A 20691-nucleotide genomic window follows, 5' to 3' on the forward strand; every position below is an offset into this window, starting at 1 on the left:
CTTAAAAGCTTTTGCACAGCAAAGAAAACCATAAACAAAACAAAAAGACAACCCACAGAATGGGAGAAAATATTTGCAAACAGTGTGACCAACAAGGGATTAATCTCGAAAATATACAACAGCTCGTGCAGCTCAATATCAAAAAAAAAAAAGGGCGGGGGGACTTCCCTGGTGGATGGGTGGGTAAGAATCCACGCTCCCAATGCAGGGGGCCTGGGTTCAATCCCTGGTCAGGGAACTAGATCCCATAGGCATGCAGCAACTATGAGTCTGCATGCCGCAGCTAAGAAGTCTGCATGCTGTGACTAAGAAGTCCGCATACCGCAACTAAGAAAAAGCCCACATGCCGCAACTAAACACGCTGCAACAAAGATCCCGCATGCCACAACTAAGACCCAGCATAGCCTAAATAAATAAATAAATAATTTTAAAAAAACAACAAAAAATGGGCAGAAGATCTAAATAGACATTTCTCCAAAGAAGACATACAGATAGCCAAAAAGCACATGAAAAGATGCTCAACATTGCTAATTGAAAAATTCAAATCAAAACTACAATGAGGGGCTTCCCTGGTGGCGCAGTGGTTGAGCGTCCACCTGCCAATGCAGGGGACAGGGGTTCGTGCCCCGGTCCAGGAAGATCCCACATGCTGCAGAGCGGCTAGGCCCATGAGCCATGGCCACTGAGCCTGCGCGTCTGGAGCCTGTGCTCCGCAACGGGAGAGGCCACAACAGTGAGAGGCCCGCGTACCGCAAAAAAAAACACAAAAAAAACAAAACTACAATGAGGTATCACCTCACGCCTGTCAGAACGGCCATCATCAAAAAGTCTACAAACAATAATAAATGCTGGAAAGGGTGTGGAGAAAAGGGAAACTTCCTACACTGTTGGTGGGAATGTAAATTGGTACAGCCACTATGGAGAACAGTACGGAGGTTCCTTAAAAAACTAAAAATAGAGCTGTCATATGATCTAGCAATCCCACCCCTGGGCGTATATCCAGGGAAAACCATAATTTGGAAAGATACATGCACGCCAATGTTCATTGCAGCACTATTTACAATAGCCAAGACGTGGAAGCAACTTAAAGATCCATCAACAGATGGATGGATAAAGAAGATATGGTACATATATACAATGGAATATTACTCAGCCATAAAAAAGAATGAAATAATGCCATTTGCAGCAACATGGATGGACCTAGAGATTATCATACTAAGTGAAGTAAGTCAGACAGAGAAAGACAAATATCATATGATATCACTTACACGTGGAATCTAAAAAAATGACACAAATGAACTTACTTACAAAACAGAAACAGACTCACAGACGTAGAAAACAAACTTATGGTTACTAAAGGGGAAAGGTAGGAGGGAGGGATAAATTAAGAGGCTGGGATTAACGTATACACACTACTATATATAAAATAGATAATCAACAAGGACCCACTGTATAGCACAGGGAACTCTACTCAATACTCTGTAATAACCTATATGGGAAGAGAATCTGAAAAAGAATGCATATGTATATGTATAACTGAATCATTTTGCTGTACACCTGAAACTAACACAACACTGTAGATCAACTACATTCCAATATAAAATAAAAATTGAAAAAACACTGAAAAAAATTAAATAAATTAAAATTTACAAATATAAAATATTCAGTTCCTCAGTCAGACTAGTCACATTTCAGGTGTTCAATAGCCACATGTAGTTAGAGGTTACCACGTTGAACAGCACTGCTCCAGATTTTAGTAGTATTTTCAAAAGCAGTATTAGCAAAAGCATTTTTATCTCTCCTGATATCTTAACTCTTTAGTATTATTAATTTTAAATATCTGTCAAAGAATATATGTACATGGTTTAAAAATGAAACATTCTTGATCTGGTCGCTAATTTACACAGGTTTGTTCACTTTAGGTTACTTTATCAAGCTGTACTTTTATGAGTTGTACCCTTTTCTGTATGTAGGTTGTTACATATATATTTCAATAAAAAATTTACGAAAACCATAAATCTAGTACTGTTATTTTAAAACAATGGTCTTCCTGTATCATTCCTCCTCTACTCTAGACCTGTTCACCAGAGGCAATTACCTGCAATTCATCTAATCATTTCCCTTGGAATTAACTAACTTATTTCTAAATAATGTGTCTATGCAGCTATGTCTTGATTTATTAATTTTAGACATTACCTATTTACTTTTCACCATATTAGTTGAGAACTTAGTTCTTTTATACTCCTCATATTTCGCTTCCTGGCTATCTCACCAAAAAGTTTCGATTTAAATAAGCCAGTGCAGGCTTCCCTGGTGGCACAGTGGTTGAGAGTCCGCCTGCTGATGCAGGGGACATGGGTTCAAGCCCTGGTCCAGGAAGATCCCACATGCCGCGGAACAACAAAGCCCGTGCGCCACAACCAAGAGTAGCCCCTGCTCACCGCAACTAGAGAAAGCCCGCGTGCAGCAGTGAAGATCCAACTCAGCCAAAAATAAATAAATTTTTTAAAAAAAGAAATAATACTAAGCCTTCTTTACATTATATCTGTATAGGTATACGTTTCATATGACATTCCTGAGAATCTGATATGTCCTGGTATAACATTATCATTTGTAATTTCAGCTATTATCTTTAAATGTTGTATGTCACAGAAATAACCAAATTCTCTTGTCAACTGCATTATAATGAACTCTTAGATCTTTAACTTCTGCTATTTTTAAGTCTTTTGTCATTTATAGATAGTAATTGTTTTACTCTGATGCTTTGCAAAAATGTTCCCACAACCTGAAGGAATCTCATTTTCAAGGAGATTCATGGGAAAGACCTTGACAAGTACTCTAGAATGCAGGGTTTCTTGTTTTGTTTTGTTTTTGGCCGTGCATAGCTCCCCCATCCAGGGATCAAACCCGTGCCCCCTGAAGTGGAAGTGCCGAGTCTTAACCACTGGACCGCCAGGGAAGTCCCTGGAATGCAGGTTTCTGATAACTGTAAGATCATAACACTGAACTGGATAAAAATTTCTAAGACTTTAATGGCAAACTGATTGATTCATAAAGTTGCTAACCCAAGATCAAGATCAACAAGAATTAATTACAGGAAACTAAATGAACCTATGAGGATGATTATAAATTTTGACTTCTTATGCTGTTTTTCTGTTTTATTTTTCCAGATTTAAGGAAACTTTTTCTCTTAAGCATCTATGACTTACATCAATTTGGTAAAAGATATCTTTGTAAGCAAAGATCAAATATATATCTTTTTTTCCCTTCCCGATCCCTCCAGAATTCAGAGACTCATATTATTGTTAATCACAATATATGTATTTGCATAAGTTCAATAAGAATCTACTCTCCTTGTAACAGAAAACAATTGGAAATATTGGCTATTTTACGAAGGCTTTGACTAGCTTATCATACTCAAGAGAGATATACATAGACTCAGAAATAATCAGACAGTTTTAAGGAACTACTTGTAAAAATTGGCCTAGTACCTTGCTTTCAAGCTTCCAACAAGATAAGCTTAAAAAGAGCTTATATGATCAATCACTATTCTCGCTGTGTTTATGTAAATAATCAGGCCAAATTTAATACAACCAAATTAGTTTTACTATGATTATCTTTGAAAAAAAGGAGGATGATTATGAAGAGAGAAATTGTTTGCACCTTTGTAGATACTAGATTCTTGTCCTGTTAATTATCTTTAAGGTTATACACCTGAGCTGGACTGGATCCTAAACTCTTCTAGTTTCATCACATATCTGACTACAAATCTCCAAACGAACGTTTCCAATTTCTCTCACCCTTCTGATTTCAAATCAATAAAAACAACAATTGCCCTTAAATCTCCTTGGAAGGGACTCTAATAGGTCCTCCTCACTACACAGATGAACGGCCAAACTTGAGGCCCAAGCTTTGGGTACACATTTCACAGCTAAAGAAGGCTCCAACTGACATCCAGTCCTGTACAAGCACTGGAGGCCTCTGAATCAAACCGACTAGGAACTGAAGCAAATGACAGCTGAAGGGGACAGCTTTCCCAAGATGACCAGACCAGGCCTGTATACCATTTCCCACTGTTACTTCCTACCTTATCCTTTCCCTCTTTTTCTTGGGAAGAAATGCTCTTATCTGTATTTCTCAGTCTATTACAAAAGGGGAAAACTTATCTAATTGTTGGGTTTGCCACCAGAAACCTTGATCTGTTCACAATAGTGAACCTTTAGTCCACACTGTAATGAATTTTTTTTCACTTTTCCCAAGTGCTCCTGCTAATTTCACCTGGTGTTCCTTGATGACAGCTATAAAGTAAGATTTTTGAAGCTTCCCATTGTTCCACCCCATTAAGCCTCCATGGTCACCTTAAACAAGAACTTCAAGGAGGCATACATGACTTCAAGTATGCCTCCATAGGGAGAACCTTTCTCCTTTGGGTCAGAATAAGTGCCAATGAAATGCATGATCAGAGATCTCTCCTGAACATCAGGAGTGCTAGCTGATTCCGCAGCCAAAGAAATAGCAACCCAACAATGACCACTTGACTCGTTGACTAAAGTAATTTTGGATAACTGCATGGCCTTTGATTATCAACTTGCTGAGCAAGGAGGCATCTGTACTACAGCAAATAGTACCTGTTGCACATAGATAAGTGCCTCTGGAAAAACAGAAACTCAGTTACACAAAATCAGGGAACAAGCCCATTGGTTACAACTTCCACCTGACGGCCGGCCCTTGCCTGGTCTTTTGACCTATTTAGCTGATTACCTTCAGGTGTGGGCTCCTGGCTTAGCACCATCATACAAACTGAACTTATATTAAATTATGCTTCACATAATCATTTTTAAGCTTTGTGCCTGTTGCCTGTTAAATCTTTGTAGAAATAACTTGCCCAACTTAGCTCAACACTTCAAGATGATCTCCAATGCTTAAGACCTTGGTAAGATATAGAGGTTTGTTTTGTTTTTTTGCGGTACGCGGGCCTCTCACTATTGTGGCCTCTCCCGTTGCGGAGCACAGGCTCCGGACGTGCAGGCTCAGCGGCCATGGCTCACGGGCCCAGCCGCTCCGCGGCATGTGGGATCTTCCCGGACCGGGGCACAAACCCGTGTCCCCTGCGTCGGCAGGCGGACTCTCAACCACTGCGCCACCAGGGGAGCCCTAGAGTTGGTTTTTTAAATTTTATTTATTTTTAATTTTATTTACTTTTGGCTGCGTTGGGTCTTCCTTGCTGCGCGCGGTCTTTCTCTAGTTGCGGCGAGTGGAGGCTACTCTTCATTGTGGTGCACGGGTTTTTCTTTGCGGTGGCTTTTCTTGTTGCTGAGCACGGGCTCTAGGCGCGCAGGCTTCACTAGTTGTGGCTCGCAGTCTCCAGAGCGCAAGCTCGGTAGTTGTGGTACACGGGCTTAGTCGCTCCGCGGCATATGGGATCTTCCTGGACCAGGGCTTGAACCCATGTCCCCTGCATTGGCAGGCGGATTCTTAACCGCTGCGCCACCAGGGAAGCCCCCTTTAAGGAAAGGTCTTGATCAAAAGGGGTAAATGTGAACATAAATAAAGGAAACTTCATTTTAAATGGAGTCAGGAAGCCCTAAAGGGGGGACTCTCAGTACAGGTAGCACCAGTTGCAGTCTGCATAATCAGCAGGAAGATAAGAATGTTACTTTTCTTCTGGTACAAGGGAGGACATTTTCACATAGGAATTTCACCTCCTGCTTTTAAAAGAAGGAAGATCCCTCCCAACTCCAGCAACAACACTCTAACCACCACTTGCAGCCAGAGAGAAACTGCCACAATCTTGAACTCTCATTCTTCTCCAGAGAACTTTTCTTCAAACGGTCCCCCCGCAATTTCCTCCTAAAATCTAATAAAAGCAAGTTACTCTCCTTTGTTCTCTGGATTTGCCTATGATTCCCCATTGCTTGCTTGTCCCGAATTGTGATTCTCTGCTATTCCTGAATAAACCCACCTTGCTGGTAAAATAACTGGTTGCTTTATTTTTGAGGGTGACAATGTATATAAATATAAAATTACTATGTTGTACAGTTGAAAGTAATGTAACATTGTTTGTCAATTATGCTTCAATTTAAAAACGTTTTACAAAACTCTAAATAGCACAAGGAATCCCTACTTCCTAAATATCCTTCAGGATCAAACAGTTGCCTCCCTCCCCAACTTTCTGTCCTTACTCCTTCAATTCAGCTACCAAATTTGAAATGTGCCTTTAAATCTCTTTCTAAAAGACCCTAGAGCTGTTTCATAAAGTTGGTTGGTTTAGGTCTAAAAATGGGGCCTACCCTACCCTTTTAACAGCTTAGATGTTCAGTGCTTAGGTGCTTACTCTTTGAATGACTGAAATACTGTTTGGTAGCTTTAGTTTAAATAACAAGTAAACCAAATAGAACTATTTTTTCTAAACCTTGCTCCTCCACATTATCAGGTAAATGCTTTCTGTACTGCCTTTAAAGGAACTGGGAAGAGAAAAACAAAACTCATTGACAAATGGTGACAACGTGAAAATAATCAGCTGAGCTATGTGGACCAGAAGTTTCTCCATTTCACGGTGCTATCTTTAAAACTGTGTGGACTTCTTCAATCTTAGGATTCGTCCAAATTAAAGCAATCGAGCCCCCATTCTCATGTTGGTTTCTTCCGAAGCTGCTTTGAAGGCTCTCCCCCTCCCCGCTTTATCTCAGATTTCTCCATCAAGGCTCACCTAACCCTACTAAATTAAAAACCAGCCCGATGCAGCACCGGAGCTCACGGCCCGCAGGCGCGGCGGACCCCGCCCCGCACGCCCGGCGCGGGGAAGGGCTCGGGGCCAGGAGCCCGCCTCTGCGGCGGCCTAGCCGGGAGCCGAGTGGGTACGCCGGACCGGGGGAGGGGCCTGCGGCCATGGCACCGCCTGTGCCCGCCAGCCCCTCCCCGGACCGTTACTTAAGTGGCTCCCGCAGCGCCCCCACCTCAGTGCGTTACTTACCTCGACTCTTAGCTTGTCGAGGACGGTAACCGGGACCCGGTGTCTACTCCTGTTGCCTGCGCCTGCTGACCCGTAGCCACCATGGTGAGTGGACCGCCGGCCTCGCTCGGGAAAACGGGGAAAAGCGAGCCCGGGGGAGCGCGGAGGGCCTCTAGCTAGAGAGGGCTGGCGCCACCGCTGTTCATTTGGAGGGCGAAGAGCGAGGCGAGGGCCGAGGATGAGAGTAGATAGATCCCGTTTGTGGAGAACGGGTGGGGCCCGGGAAGAGGGAACGGAGGGAGCCCACCGCCTTTTTTTCTGGAACTCTGGAAGGGGATGGCGGGACACTAGCTCTCCTTCACCGTGGTTGGGGCTCTCATTTAGTCCTTAACTTCTGGGCGTGGTGCCCTGAAGACTGCATTCTTTTCCCGCGCGTTCCCATCCCCCTCTTCCCCCCAGCCTTTGGCGAGCGCGCGCGCGGCTCTCCCCGCCCTCACTTCCTGCTCAGCTCGAAAAGCGGAGGCGGGAAGGAGCTGGACACAAAAGCGCACGCGCGACCGTTACCTTCCCGCCAGGGAGTGGACGGGAGCCCGCCACTGCAGTGCGCACGCGCGCTGAAGGTCTATGGCTGGAGGGCGTGTCTCCTGTTACCCAGAGTTCCTTCTTTTAAAAAAATAAAATCAGTAAGATGAATGTGGAGAAGGACTCCTTATTGGTGTACTGCGCTACGCCAGTGTATTAGAGCAGCTAGCTACAACAGCCTGTAGAGGCCATCTGTCCCTCCCTGCCCTCTGCTGTGTTAGGAATGTGTGTGGGAGCAGGTGGTAGCGGTGAGGGGTTTTGAGGGAACAGAAATCGGATCTTGGTCCAGATCTGGGCCGCCGATAATCCCCTGCTGCGTCGTGACACATGTGGAGGTGCTGGACGGAACTCAATGGTTGGGCATGGCTGCGCCTCTGCAGACGTGGCTGTTGAGAGGCTCTGCAGCTGCGCGGCTCCACGAACCGCGGCGGGGAGGGGGGGGGAGGGCGCGGGCGCGCGCACCCGGAATTGCTCATTCATCCTTTGCCGCAGAGCCCCACCCCTGGTCTCTGCAGCCAGACATTTCCTCTGCGCTTTCCTGGCCACGTGCTTCCCATGTTGGGAGCTGCCCAGAAATCTGGCCACCTACTCTAAAATGGGATTCTGGGGCCTGAGCGCTAGATGGATGACCTCCTCCGTATCTTGATCCTCCAAAGGAGGAAGCAATGACTAAGGTCTGTTCTTGGTCTGGAAAGAGGCCTTCCCAATTTAGAGGGGAAGAGGAAATTAATTAAAACTAATGGAGATAAAAAGTACAGCCCTTCTCCCTAGATTAAGAAAAAAAGCATTACACTGTAATTCGTTTTGAAAGAAAATTTGTAAGATTGTTTCCATAAACATTTTGTTCTGCTTCACAGTCACCACTAATTGGGGTTTTGTTTTGTGCGGTACGCGGGCCTCTCACTGTTGTGGCCTCTCCCGTTGCGGAGCACAGGCTCCAGACGCACAGGGTCAGCGGCCATGGCTCACAGGCCCAGCCACTCCGCGGCATGTGGGATCTTCCTGGACCAGGATACGAACCCGTGTACCCTGCATCGCAGGCGGACTCTCAACCACTGTGCCACCAGGGAAGCCCCACTAATTGGTTTTAAATGTTTCTTTTTTCTCCCTCTCACAGCGTGAGTGCATCTCCATCCACGTTGGCCAGGCTGGTGTCCAGATCGGCAATGCCTGCTGGGAGCTCTACTGCCTGGAACACGGCATCCAGCCTGACGGCCAGATGCCAAGTGACAAGACTATTGGGGGAGGAGATGACTCCTTCAACACCTTCTTCAGTGAGACAGGCGCTGGCAAACATGTGCCCAGGGCAGTGTTTGTAGACCTGGAACCCACGGTCATTGGTGAGTTGACCTCAGTAACCCCAATGAGATCCTGGAGGTCTGGGACAGAAGGTGTGTCCTGGGGGCTCCACTGATGCCCTGGGGTCGAGCAGACTTGTGCAGGTTGTTAGTGATGGGTGGCTGCTTCGTTTTCCTTTTCCAGATGAAGTTCGCACTGGCACCTACCGCCAGCTCTTCCACCCTGAGCAGCTCATCACAGGCAAGGAAGATGCTGCCAGTAACTATGCCCGAGGTCACTACACCATTGGCAAGGAGATCATTGACCTCGTCTTGGACCGAATTCGGAAACTGGTATGTTTATTCTCAAGAATAAAGTAAATTAATGAACCTAAGGGAGATATTTGGAATATGCTCTTTTTTTCACACAGAATTGAAATGTAATAGTGAGGTTAATTACTCCTTTAAAGTTTTTTTAAAGTTCAATTAAAATATGAACTATTGATGTCATTTTATAAATGGATATATTTTTAATAAAGTAATGCTGAGTAATTTAGGGAAGGTCTACATTTTTAAAAAAGTGTTTCTTGTCAGAATACAACCTAAATCTTTGGAGTTAATATGAAAAGTGAAAATGTTTATTATGATTACTATGAGGGTATCACAAAGAGCAATACTATATTTTTTCTATTCTTCTTTTGTAACAGGCTGACCAGTGCACAGGTCTTCAGGGCTTCTTGGTTTTCCACAGCTTTGGCGGGGGAACTGGTTCCGGGTTCACCTCCCTGCTGATGGAACGTCTCTCTGTCGATTATGGCAAGAAGTCCAAGCTGGAGTTCTCCATTTACCCAGCCCCTCAGGTTTCCACAGCTGTAGTTGAGCCCTACAACTCCATCCTCACCACTCACACCACCCTGGAGCACTCTGATTGTGCCTTCATGGTAGACAACGAGGCCATCTATGACATCTGTCGTAGAAACCTTGACATTGAGCGCCCAACCTACACAAATCTTAACCGCCTTATTAGCCAGATTGTTTCCTCCATCACCGCTTCCCTGCGATTTGATGGAGCCCTGAATGTTGATCTGACAGAATTCCAGACCAACCTGGTGCCCTATCCCCGCATCCACTTCCCTCTGGCCACATATGCCCCTGTCATCTCTGCTGAGAAAGCCTACCATGAACAGCTTTCTGTAGCAGAGATCACCAATGCTTGCTTTGAGCCAGCCAACCAGATGGTGAAATGCGACCCTCGCCATGGTAAATACATGGCTTGCTGCCTGTTGTACCGTGGCGATGTGGTTCCCAAAGATGTCAATGCTGCCATTGCCACCATCAAGACCAAGCGCAGCATCCAGTTTGTGGACTGGTGCCCCACTGGCTTCAAGGTTGGCATTAATTACCAGCCTCCCACTGTGGTACCTGGTGGAGACCTGGCCAAAGTACAGCGAGCTGTGTGCATGCTGAGCAACACCACAGCCATCGCTGAGGCCTGGGCTCGCCTGGACCACAAGTTTGACCTGATGTATGCCAAGCGTGCCTTTGTTCACTGGTACGTGGGTGAGGGCATGGAGGAAGGAGAGTTTTCTGAGGCCCGTGAGGACATGGCTGCCCTTGAGAAGGATTATGAGGAGGTTGGTGTGGATTCTGTTGAAGGAGAGGGAGAGGAAGAAGGAGAGGAATACTAATTACCGTTCCTTTCAGCCCTGCAGCATGTCATATGCAGAACTTCAGCTTCAACATTAGCTGACAGGAGTAAAAGCTTTCTGACTAGATTGTCTTCACTTTGAGCTGTGATCATGTATTGCTTTTCCATGTGTACCTGTAAGATTTTTCTGTCATGTCTGAAAAGTAAAGGCTTTAAGAAAGAAAATTCTGTTCTTCTAAATTGGTTTCTCCAATTCAAGATGTGCTACCACTGCTACACCTGAAAGTCTGCAACAGGGTGGTAATATCAAGGATTTCACTCTAGAAGTCTCTATGGGGGGGGAAGGAGCACATTGGTCTGGAAAAACAGAAGAGCTGGATTCTGAAACTGGTCTGTTAACTTCACCTTAACCACCTTAACCAAGATTCTTTGTTTTCAGACGTACACCTAATTTTTAAAAAAATTTTTATTGAAGTATAGTTTATCTACAATGTTGTGTTTCAGGCGTATAGCACAGTGAATCACTTACACATACATCCATTCTTGGATCAACCAGTGTTGAAATCCAGGTCAGGGGACTTGGGAAGATGTAAATTCAGACGAGTGGTTTTGCTAATCTAGATCTTCAAGTTACTGGGTAATTACAAGTTAGGTATGGGAAGTAATTTTTAATATGCTACAAATACTGCTGTTTAAAGAGGCCTGCTAACCTATCAGGGGAACAAAAAAATCTTAGTGACCCTTGAACAGGTAAACATCAGGCTGGAGACTATTTGAGCAGGAAGATGTAAAAGCTGTTTCCTGCCTGTAGGGAGGATGGGAGAAGAAAAGTTGCAGGATCAGAATGCTGGTAATCAAAAATCCTAGTATAGAAAAAAGGGAGTAAGCTATGTGCACGTGTGGGAAAGCGGCTGAGTGGGGGCTCTACAAGGGATGAAATGGCAACATTTGCAAAGGTTAGGATAAAAGTTTACAAATTATAGCACTTGGCATAGTTTACATTCTTTGCAGTATATAGTTTGGCTACATCTAAAGTTGACTGTAGAGATAGGTTAAATCCTCTGCATCTCATTTGCCTCCAAGAAGATGTACATTTCAAATTCAGGAAGCACAGGGATTATTAAGGTCTGAAGACATTGATGTTTTGGTTTAAGAGTAGAGAAGACCAAAATTTTATCAGTTTTTTCCCTAGTCCATAAATCCTATAGACTTAAAAATAGCTGTCCTCAACTGAAAAAGTCAGTCTAGACATTTCAGAGAGAAAGCTCAGTTGGGTGGCACAGCAACACCCATATAGCCAGATACCACAGGTCCCAGGGGAAGGCAGATCCCAGGACTTTAAAGCACTGAGGGGAATCCTAACGGAATTAGTGACCAAATGCAGTTAGGATTTTGAGTTATTGTTGAACTCTCAGACCATCTTGAGAGATGACTAAAGAACCTTTGGGAAGTCGTTCTGTTCTTTTCTGCAATACAAGAGGGAAAGATAACTAGGCTGGAGCCTGGGAAACGAAATTACAGAGAAGAGCTTTTCAGGAAAAGCACACACTAGGTATCCAGTGTGCCATGGTGCTTTTTTTTTTTTTAGGAGTTCTGAGGTGCAAGGCAGGGGCAGGATAGAGAAGAAGCCAGGGTTTCAACTATATCTAATGTTTTGGTTTTTTGTTTTTGTTTGGGGGGAGGGGTGTTTGTATTTTTAAGAAAAGATCTGTAGTAAATAAAGCGTTATGACTGCTTGGGTGGTAGGTACATAGGTGTTTTCAATGCCGTTATCTATTGCCCCAAAACTTTGTGGCTTAATGTATGTGTTTAAAAAAGAAAAAACTATATATAAAACCTCATGCAGTTGCTGAGGGTCAGGAATTCAGGAGCACCTTAGCTGGATGGTCGTGACTCAGGATTTCTCATAAGGTTTCAGTAAAGCTGTTGACTGAGGGTACAGTTATCTGAATGCTTGATTGGAGCTGGAGGTTTGGTTCACATGCCGGGCAAGTTGGTGCTGGTTGTTGGCAGGTCGCCTTAGTTCACCACATGGACCTCTCCATAGGACTGCTTGAGTGTCCTCATGACATGGGAGCAGTCTTCCCCCAGAGTGAGCTAAGAGAAGGTAAGTTGAGTACCACAGTCTTATGACCTGACCTCGAAAGTCACACTCATTTCTACAATATCCTATTTGTAACACATGTCAGTCCTGTTCAATGTGGGAGGAAACTACACAATGATAGGAGGCAAGGATCAGTGGGAGTTATATACAAAACCCTAAGGGTTAATGTTTCTATCAAATAGAATACCAATTATATCCTTTTTTCCTGTATGCTTGAAATATTTCATTTTTTTAAAAGAGAGGAAACCTATAGAGGGAAGGGATTTTCCATTTTCTACAATTCAAACTCCAATTTCAGTGTCTTTGCTTGTTTTTTAGAACAGACACCTCCTACCTACACTCCTAAACTATCCAGTCCCCTTTATACCCTAGTTATTTGGTTGTTGATTTGACTTGCTGCTCATATTCAGTATTTCCCTCTGTCCCCTCTGTTCCCAATCTTATAGGTCAAGATGATAACTAGCAGGTACTAGTAGTCAAAGCCTTTGGTAATATGAGATACTAAGTGTGGGACATGGGGGTGGGAAATGGTTATACTGAAATGCTGAGGCAATCAGGAAATGCCATCAAGCATTCCTTTGGTGGGGGGATTGGGAGTCTTATTTACATCTTTGCCCCAGCAGCAATCGCAGTGCCTGGTAAGGTTTAGGGCTCACAGAGTACTTTAATGGAAGTCAAAATAAATAATGATTATTTATTTCACTCAAGCCAGATTCTTTATTGCTCTCTTTAATATAAACAGCAAACTCTAGGGTTTTGTAAAACACATTCACTTTCTTTCCAGGCCCAAGTCTCTTAGCACCCTCTGAGAAATTGAGCCTCAGGGTAGAGAGGCCTTGGAAACAGATTGACTGAGACACTTGATTCCTTGTTCTGTCACTAGTCGGGCTCTCTGAACCTTCTGGGCCTATTTCCCCTTTTGCACTATAGAGTTCCATCCTGTCTTTCTCCAGGTGTGTGGGGAGTTGAGGGGTGGCAAATAGGGCAATCAAGTCTGGAAGGACTTGTAAGCTTAGAGTTGTGTGTCCAAGCTTGGGAAGTGAGGGGCAGGATACCTCAGGACCTGACAGCTCTGCTCAGCAGGACACCAGAGCTACTGCCAAGGAAGAATGAACCATTTATTTAGAAAAGAAATAGAAATAAAGCCCAAGAAGGGTTTACTTAGAGATGGTGAGGGTGATGATACTGATAATGATTGTTAACAACATCAACACCTTCAATTTACACCCACCCACATTTAAAAATTTTTTTTAATTTATAATTATTTATTTTGGGTTGCATTGGGTCTTCATAGCTACGAGTGGGCCTTCTCTAGTTGTGTCAAGCAGGGGCTGCTCTTCGTTGTGGTACGCGGGCTTCTCATTGCAGTGGCTTCTCGTTGCGGAGCACAGACTCTAGGCGTGTGGGCTTCAGTAGTTGTGGCATGCAGGCTCAGTGGTTGTGGCTCTCAGGCTCTAGAGCACAGGCTCAGTAGGTGTGGTGCACAGGCTTAGTTGCTCTACGGCATGTGGGATCTTCCCAGGCCAGGGCTCGAACCCATGTCGCCTGCACTGGCAGGCAGATTCTTAACCACTGCGCCACCAGGGAAGTCCACAGTTTACAAAATTTTAACACCATAATATAATGCTTAAGTGCCTTCACAACCCAGCATTCTCAACCTCACTGAGGTGACCTTAAAATGGGAGGAGCCCACTTCGTGTTTTACAGAGGACAGATTCAGTTGGCAGGGAAGAAGGGAAGTGATACCACAGCCCTGGTCCTACCTTGTAGGACCAGGTTCCTTAAATATTGCCTGCCAAAAAGCCACAAGAAATAGGGGTCTTTTAGCCCTATGGAGGACCAGGGCTATGATCTAGGGACACGCTCAGATTAAGAGTTTGAGGGAGGGAGGAGAGAGATGCCATTTTCCCCTCCCAGTCCCATCAAATTCCTGGCAAATTCCTTAATGCCCTGCAGATGGCACCACTGACAAGGAGTTCTCTGCCCAGAAAAGTCAAGCTCGGATTTGTGAACTCTGCTCTCCCTGTCACTTTGGAGCTGAGCCTAAAAGATAACACCACAAACAGGAAGTGACTGACCTGGCATTCCTGCCATTCAAGGGCTTGTCACTTTTTGTTCTGTCCATTCCTGGAGGCAGCTGAGCCTCCTGCTAGGTCACTGTGAATCAGTCAGCCACAGGAATCCCCACACTGCTGGAGCTCTTGACTTCAGCTCCTGCCTCTAGGGTGCTTCCCAGGGTGGAATGAGTTTAAAAATATGGCCTTGGGGTCAACATGTAATAATGGAGGAGCATGTTGCCAGATCAAACTGAACTCAATACGGATACAAAATTAATAACCACCTGATGATGTGGACATCATCATGTAGATACAGATGTCACTGTGTTTCAGGGGCCAGCTTCTTCCTCTCTGCCAAAATAAATACCCTACCCCACCCATCCATCCCTCAACTGACCAACCCATCTCCCAACTGACAGCCTGCTGTATGTTACTGTGTCCAGCAGTGATGGAATTAAGCCTATCACCTCATTCCTGGGGCCTTCGAACACTCTTCTCTTCTCTCTGCCTATAATACCTTTTACAACCGTAACTGATCCCACCACTTTTGCCCAGTTAACTCATACTCTCTTCCTTTGATGATGAAAACCCAAGTGTCTCCTATTCAAGGCCTTGAAGGCTAGGTAAGACTAGGTCAGATTCTCGATTATATATTTTCATAGTCTAAGAATTAATTTTGAGCAAAAGCAGATTCATACTTTTAACTCTGAAAGCTAGAGGTGACTGTCCCTATGCTACCTTCATTTTTTCCCCAGACCCAAAGATTTAAGATGCCTCAGGAAGACACTATAGGGTGGACAGTGATATCAAATGGAGGTAGAAGGGAAAGCTGCTGTTCTGTTCTAAAGATTCTTCATAAATAATATCCTTCAGGGACTTCCCTGGTGGTCCAGTGGCTAAGACAGCATGCTCCCAATGCAGGGGGCCTGGGTTTGATCCCTGGTCAGAGAAGTAGATCCCACATGCCACAAATAAGAGTTTGTGTGCCGCAACTAAAAGACCCCACATGCTTCAACAAAGATCCCACAAGACGCAACCTAGACCCAGGGCAGCCAAATAAATATTTTTTTTAAAAAGTGCTTCAGCCTGTCTCTGGCCCAGCTTTAAGGTCTCAGCTCTAATGTCTCATGGTACTAGCATGCAGGAACTTCTACTGGCTCACATTGATCAAATGCATGTGTGCCATGAGTGAAGGTGTGACCCAGCTGCCAGAACAGGCTGATGTCACCTTAGACATTCCTTCTATACAACACTGTGTAAAGCTAGGCAAGTGAGCGTTCCCACTATCCTCTTCACTGGTCACCCTACCATGCAAATTGTTACCCGTTTCTGGGCACCTCAAGAAGGATACGGACAGACAAGCGAGTTTCCTCCAAGGGGTAAGTAGAATGGCAAGGGGTACTGGGTAAAGCAACTCAGAGAAATGAGGATGTTTAGATTACAAGAGAAACCCATGAAGAGTTGTTGTCCAGAAATGGCAGCAGACTCATTCCTTAAAACCCAGAGAGCACAGTAAAGGATGAGGAAGAACATTGCAGCTCACTTTGTAACAATTAGCTAGGCCCAACAATGGACCACAGTGCCATCCACGTCATGAAGGACAAACAGGCAGAACTGAAGACTTCTAGTATCCTTCTAAGATTCCCAGAGTCTAAGATTTCACAAATTTTCCTGGTGTCTCAAGCCAATCTTTAATTATGACTATTCTCTCAAGTATTTTTGGAGAAGTCAGAGATAGGTAGGAACAAAGGAACAGAATCTCTCAAAACATGTTTCTTAAACCCTTTCCCTCACCCCTGCCAACAACAAAAACAACAAAAGTTCTCAGACCCAGAGAGGCCTTGCCTAATGGGAACCTCTGGTTTTCTGGCTTCCCTGGCAACCTAGACAAGAGGGCAATTCCGAAGTTGCTGGTCTATTTCTAGGAATTAGTCCAATTTCCATCAGAGATAAGGAAGAAGGTTTATAGCCTGTCTTAGTTTGGACTGCTATAACAAAATACCATGGATCAGATAGTGTAAACAACAAACATTTATTTCTCAAAGATTTGGAGACTGGTAAATCCAAGATCAAGGTGCTAGCAGATTCAGTGTCAAGTGAGAGCCCTCTTCCTGGCTTGCAGATGGCTGGCGGTCTTCTTGCTGCGTCCTCATGTGGAGAAGAAAATAAAACTTTACTCCCTTCCTCTTCTTATAAAGATGATAATCCCAGGACTTCCCTCATCATCCAGTGGTTAAGACTCCACACTCCCAATGCAGGGGGCATGGGTTCAAGCCCTGGTGGGAGATCTTGCAGCAGTGGCTGTCCCCCCCCCACAAAAAAAGATAATCCCATCATGAGGGCTGTACCTCTTGACCTCATCTAAACCTGATTACCTCCCAAAGGCCTCACCTCCTAATACATCACATTGAGGGTCACAGTTTTAACATATACATTTTGGGGGGACATATTCAGTCCATGGTATTCTTAGAGTGAGCAGGAATTTTTCCGTATTTATTGTGTTTTCTGTGGGAAAATTAGGACATGTAGGTAAGCAAAGAGAAAATGAAAATAACCTATAATCTGAATGAAAAGTTTTTGAAGTTTTCATTTAAAGAAAAGAGCAACTTTTCCTAATGCCCCTTTCTGTCCCTCTCCCAACCCAGTCACCTGTGGGATGGGTGGCCCTGGGCCTTCTGTCTGCTCCTCTCAAAGTGCTGTTCGGCAATAAGTCTTCATCATTTGGAAGCTCAAAGGTAGCCCCACAGGAAGGAGCAGAACAGTGAGCCCTCTAGATACAAATGGAAGGTACCAGGGTTATTGAGGATACTGAAGTTCAAGTTTTAGCCTTCTATTACACTAAGTATCTAAGCAGTAGAGTAATGAAGGGAATACAGAACTAGGGGGGTATATCTACTAAGAGGCAACTGCAGAATACTGGGAAAAAAGGAGGCTTTGGAGTCAGAGAGACCAAGTTCAAATCCCAGTTACACCACTTACTATTGTAGGTCCTTGTACAAGATACTTAATCTCTTTGAACTGTTTCCTCATCTATTAAAAAAAAATAAAGTCTATTTTGTAGGATCCTTGTGACACCAAATAAACTAATCTTTGTAAAGTATCTGTTAATGCTTAGCACTTAGAGGAGGCTCAGTCTGGATTAGTTCCCTTCCCTGTGTTGCTTGAGAACATTGAAATGTACTCTCTACAGTCAAGATGGTCCCTTTCCTACTAAGAATAGGTAATTTATCTCCTGGACAGATCAAATCCACAAACATTCTTTCAAGTGTTCACTGGGAGAACTGCACTGGGTTAAGAACTGGTGTTGGAATGAAAGGGGTGTATTAGATGCCAAATACAGGTTTCCAACTTTGTAAGGGGAGAGGAAAGGAGAAAACACATAAATGGAGGTAAAGTTAAACAACACAAAAGATTTAAATAACACCTCAAGGTAATGAATGGTCCGAGACAATGCATATATGTCTAACTGGTCACTGAACTATACAACTGGATGTTGCTTTGGGAGTTTAGATAAGGAGGAAATCCCTTCAAGAAAAGTTGGAAGAAAAGATATTTGGGTTGAGGCTTGGAAGTAGATAGGATTTGGACAAAGGGAGATTTGGTAAGTTTATTATTATTATTATTTACTTATTCAGATTGATTCAATCTATTTTGTTAACCAGATTGTCTTTTTTTGAAATTTAATTTTATTTATTTTTTATACAGCAGGTTATTAGTTATCTATTTTATACATATTAGTGTATACATGTCAATCCCAATCTCCCAATTCATCCCACTACCACCACCACCACCGCCATCCCCCTTAGCGTCCATACGTTTGTTCTCTACATCTGTGTCTCTATTTCTGCCTTGCAAACCGGTTCATCTGTACTGTTTTTCTAGATTCCACATATATGTGTTAATATGCAGTATTTGTTTTTCTATTTCTGACTTACTGCACTCTGTATGACAGTCTCTAGGTCCATCCACATCTCTACAAATGACCCAATTTTGTTCCTTTTTATGGCTGAGTAATATTTCATTGTATATATATGTACTACATCTTCTTTATCCATTCATCTGTTGATGGGCATTTAGGTTGCTTCCATAACCTGGCTATTGTAAATAGTGCTGCAGTGAACATTGGATGGTAAGTTTAAAAAGAGAACGTGTTAAAAAAAAAAAAAAGAGAACGTGTAGTGTCTTTTTGCATAGTGTTCTGAGTGGTAATTTCGTAAACAAAAGCTTTCACCAATTCTAAACATAGGCAATGGAAAAAAGTTATTGTGCTTCCCATGGATTTGTAAACAAGGACTCAAGGACCTGTGGGCAAATAAATCAGATTGCTGCTGGGCTCAAAACTACTTTCTCAAGGGAAGTCTTCTAGATTCTTTCTCTCAGTTCTGAGCTCAAGTTTGTCTTATACTATGAGGTTTCCAGTTTATTTGTTTATTGATATTTTGCCTCTTAAAGTTCACTTCAGTTGTACATTCTGGATGATGATAAGTCTCCAAGCAGAGTTTATGTTAGCCACCTGTTGAAAGAATCAGCTGTAATAGTCTGTGACTTGGGTGATGTCACAGCACCTTGTAAACTGTAAAGGACAGTGAGCATTAGATTCATAGATTTGGAAGTAATCTTAAGGGTCTTCCAGTTTTGCAAATGAGATCAAGCATAGCCCAGGATGACAGTGCTAGAACCAGAACCCAGCTCTTCTGATAATTAGCAATGCCTGCCATCTTTCTCACTACATTTACCAATATTTGAGCACCTACATGAATTAGACATGGGGCTAAGAGCTAAGGAAATAACCACATTCAAAACAAATATGATTATTTCCCTTTAGGAGCCTATACGGGGGAAACAAACAAATGCAAACAAATTAAATTATGGCAACTTGTGATAAATGAAATTACAAAAATAGGTTGCTTTAGATAAGGCAGTGGGGTAACAGTTAAGCTCAAACCTGAAGGAGACCAGAGCCAACCAAAAGTGAATTGGGAAGAAGCAGGGGGAAGGGGAGCGCTCTTCCAGGCAGAGGAAACAGCAAGTGCAGAGCCCTGGGGAAGAAAAGAGCTTCGCAGGGTCCACCAGGAACTGACCAAAGGTCAGGGTGAAGATGATGCCAAATTGAAGCAGTAGAGAGGTGCTAGCTCACAGGTCACAAACTCAAATGCACAGCTGGGCTGACAAGGGCATGTTTGTTCAAATTTATTAAAGATTCTGTGAGCCAAACAAAACACAGCATGTCTAATGCAGCCCAGAGGCCACCATTTGGTAACCCCTGAGGGCCTTTTTTTTTTTTTTTTTGGCAGCGCCTCGAGGCTTGTGGAATCTTAGTTTCCAGACAAGGGATTGAATCTGGGCCCTCGGCAGTGAAAGTTCTAACCACTTGGACTGCCAGGGAATTCCCAGGGCTTGGTATTCTTACTATAAGGCAGGTGAATTTCTAAGTGCAAATGGATTGCTTTTGAGGGATTTTGAGCAGGGGCAGATCTTATTTGTGTTTTAACAAGATCATTAAAGTACTTTGGCTTGAGATAAAGATAAGAGTTAAGCACCAGGGTCAGCAACAGGCCCAAGCCACCTCCCTGTGCTCTCCTTTCCTTCCCTGCAACAGAGCCAAGGACCCAGCCAGTTATATTCTCTTTCTATCTCTGCCCACTCTCCTCATTGGATTCTCTTCACTCCAAGCTTGGTTGCTAAAAGGGAAATCAGCTATTCACGTCCTCTCATTATCTTGCTACTACCAAAGACATATATATATACATACATACATACACATGTGTAGTATATTATATATAACATACACACAAATACAAATATGTATGTATATACGAGTATATGCTTTTTATTTCCCAAGGTTCTACTTCAAATCACTGGGGAAACAGAATAGAGATAAAGGTACATGCCCTGTTTCAAGAGTACAGAATTCATTTGTTCATTCTGGCCCCTGACTCTTGCTCAGATAGTAACGGGACACAGTCTAGTCCTTTAGAATTGCGCTCTTATTCTTCAGTGGGGGGCTTTGCAAAACTCAGCCCTTCTTTTAAGTTTCCCTGTACTGCTCCCTCCATTTTAGAGGAAGGGTT

The 20691-nt window shown here is 43.6% G+C and overlaps 1 protein-coding gene across 1 annotated transcript; it reads left to right on the forward strand.

The window, feature by feature from the left end:
- Positions 1 to 6850: 6850 nt before the first annotated feature.
- Positions 6851 to 10684, forward strand: LOC112394116 (tubulin alpha-1B chain). The gene is made up of 4 exons (XM_024736672.1): positions 6851 to 7057; positions 8652 to 8874; positions 9017 to 9165; positions 9519 to 10684. The coding sequence occupies exons 1-4, from the start codon at positions 7055 to 7057 to the stop codon at positions 10497 to 10499; spliced, it is 1356 nt and encodes a 451-aa protein (XP_024592440.1). The 5' UTR covers positions 6851 to 7054; the 3' UTR covers positions 10500 to 10684.
- The last annotated feature ends 10007 nt before the right edge of the window (positions 10685 to 20691 follow it).

Source organism: Neophocaena asiaeorientalis, unplaced genomic scaffold (genome assembly GCF_003031525.2).
Source record: "Neophocaena asiaeorientalis asiaeorientalis breed wild unplaced genomic scaffold, Neophocaena_asiaeorientalis_V1.1 scaffold134, whole genome shotgun sequence".
NCBI classification, from domain to species: domain Eukaryota; kingdom Metazoa; phylum Chordata; class Mammalia; order Artiodactyla; family Phocoenidae; genus Neophocaena; species Neophocaena asiaeorientalis.

Excerpts from the sequence above, each read along its gene's own strand:
- LOC112394116 (XM_024736672.1), top strand. Across the intron at positions 8,875-9,016 it reads CCTGGAACCCACGGTCATTG|ATGAAGTTCGCACTGGCACC; the intron begins GTGAGTTGACCT and ends TTCCTTTTCCAG. Across the intron at positions 9,166-9,518 it reads TGGACCGAATTCGGAAACTG|GCTGACCAGTGCACAGGTCT; the intron begins GTATGTTTATTC and ends CTTTTGTAACAG.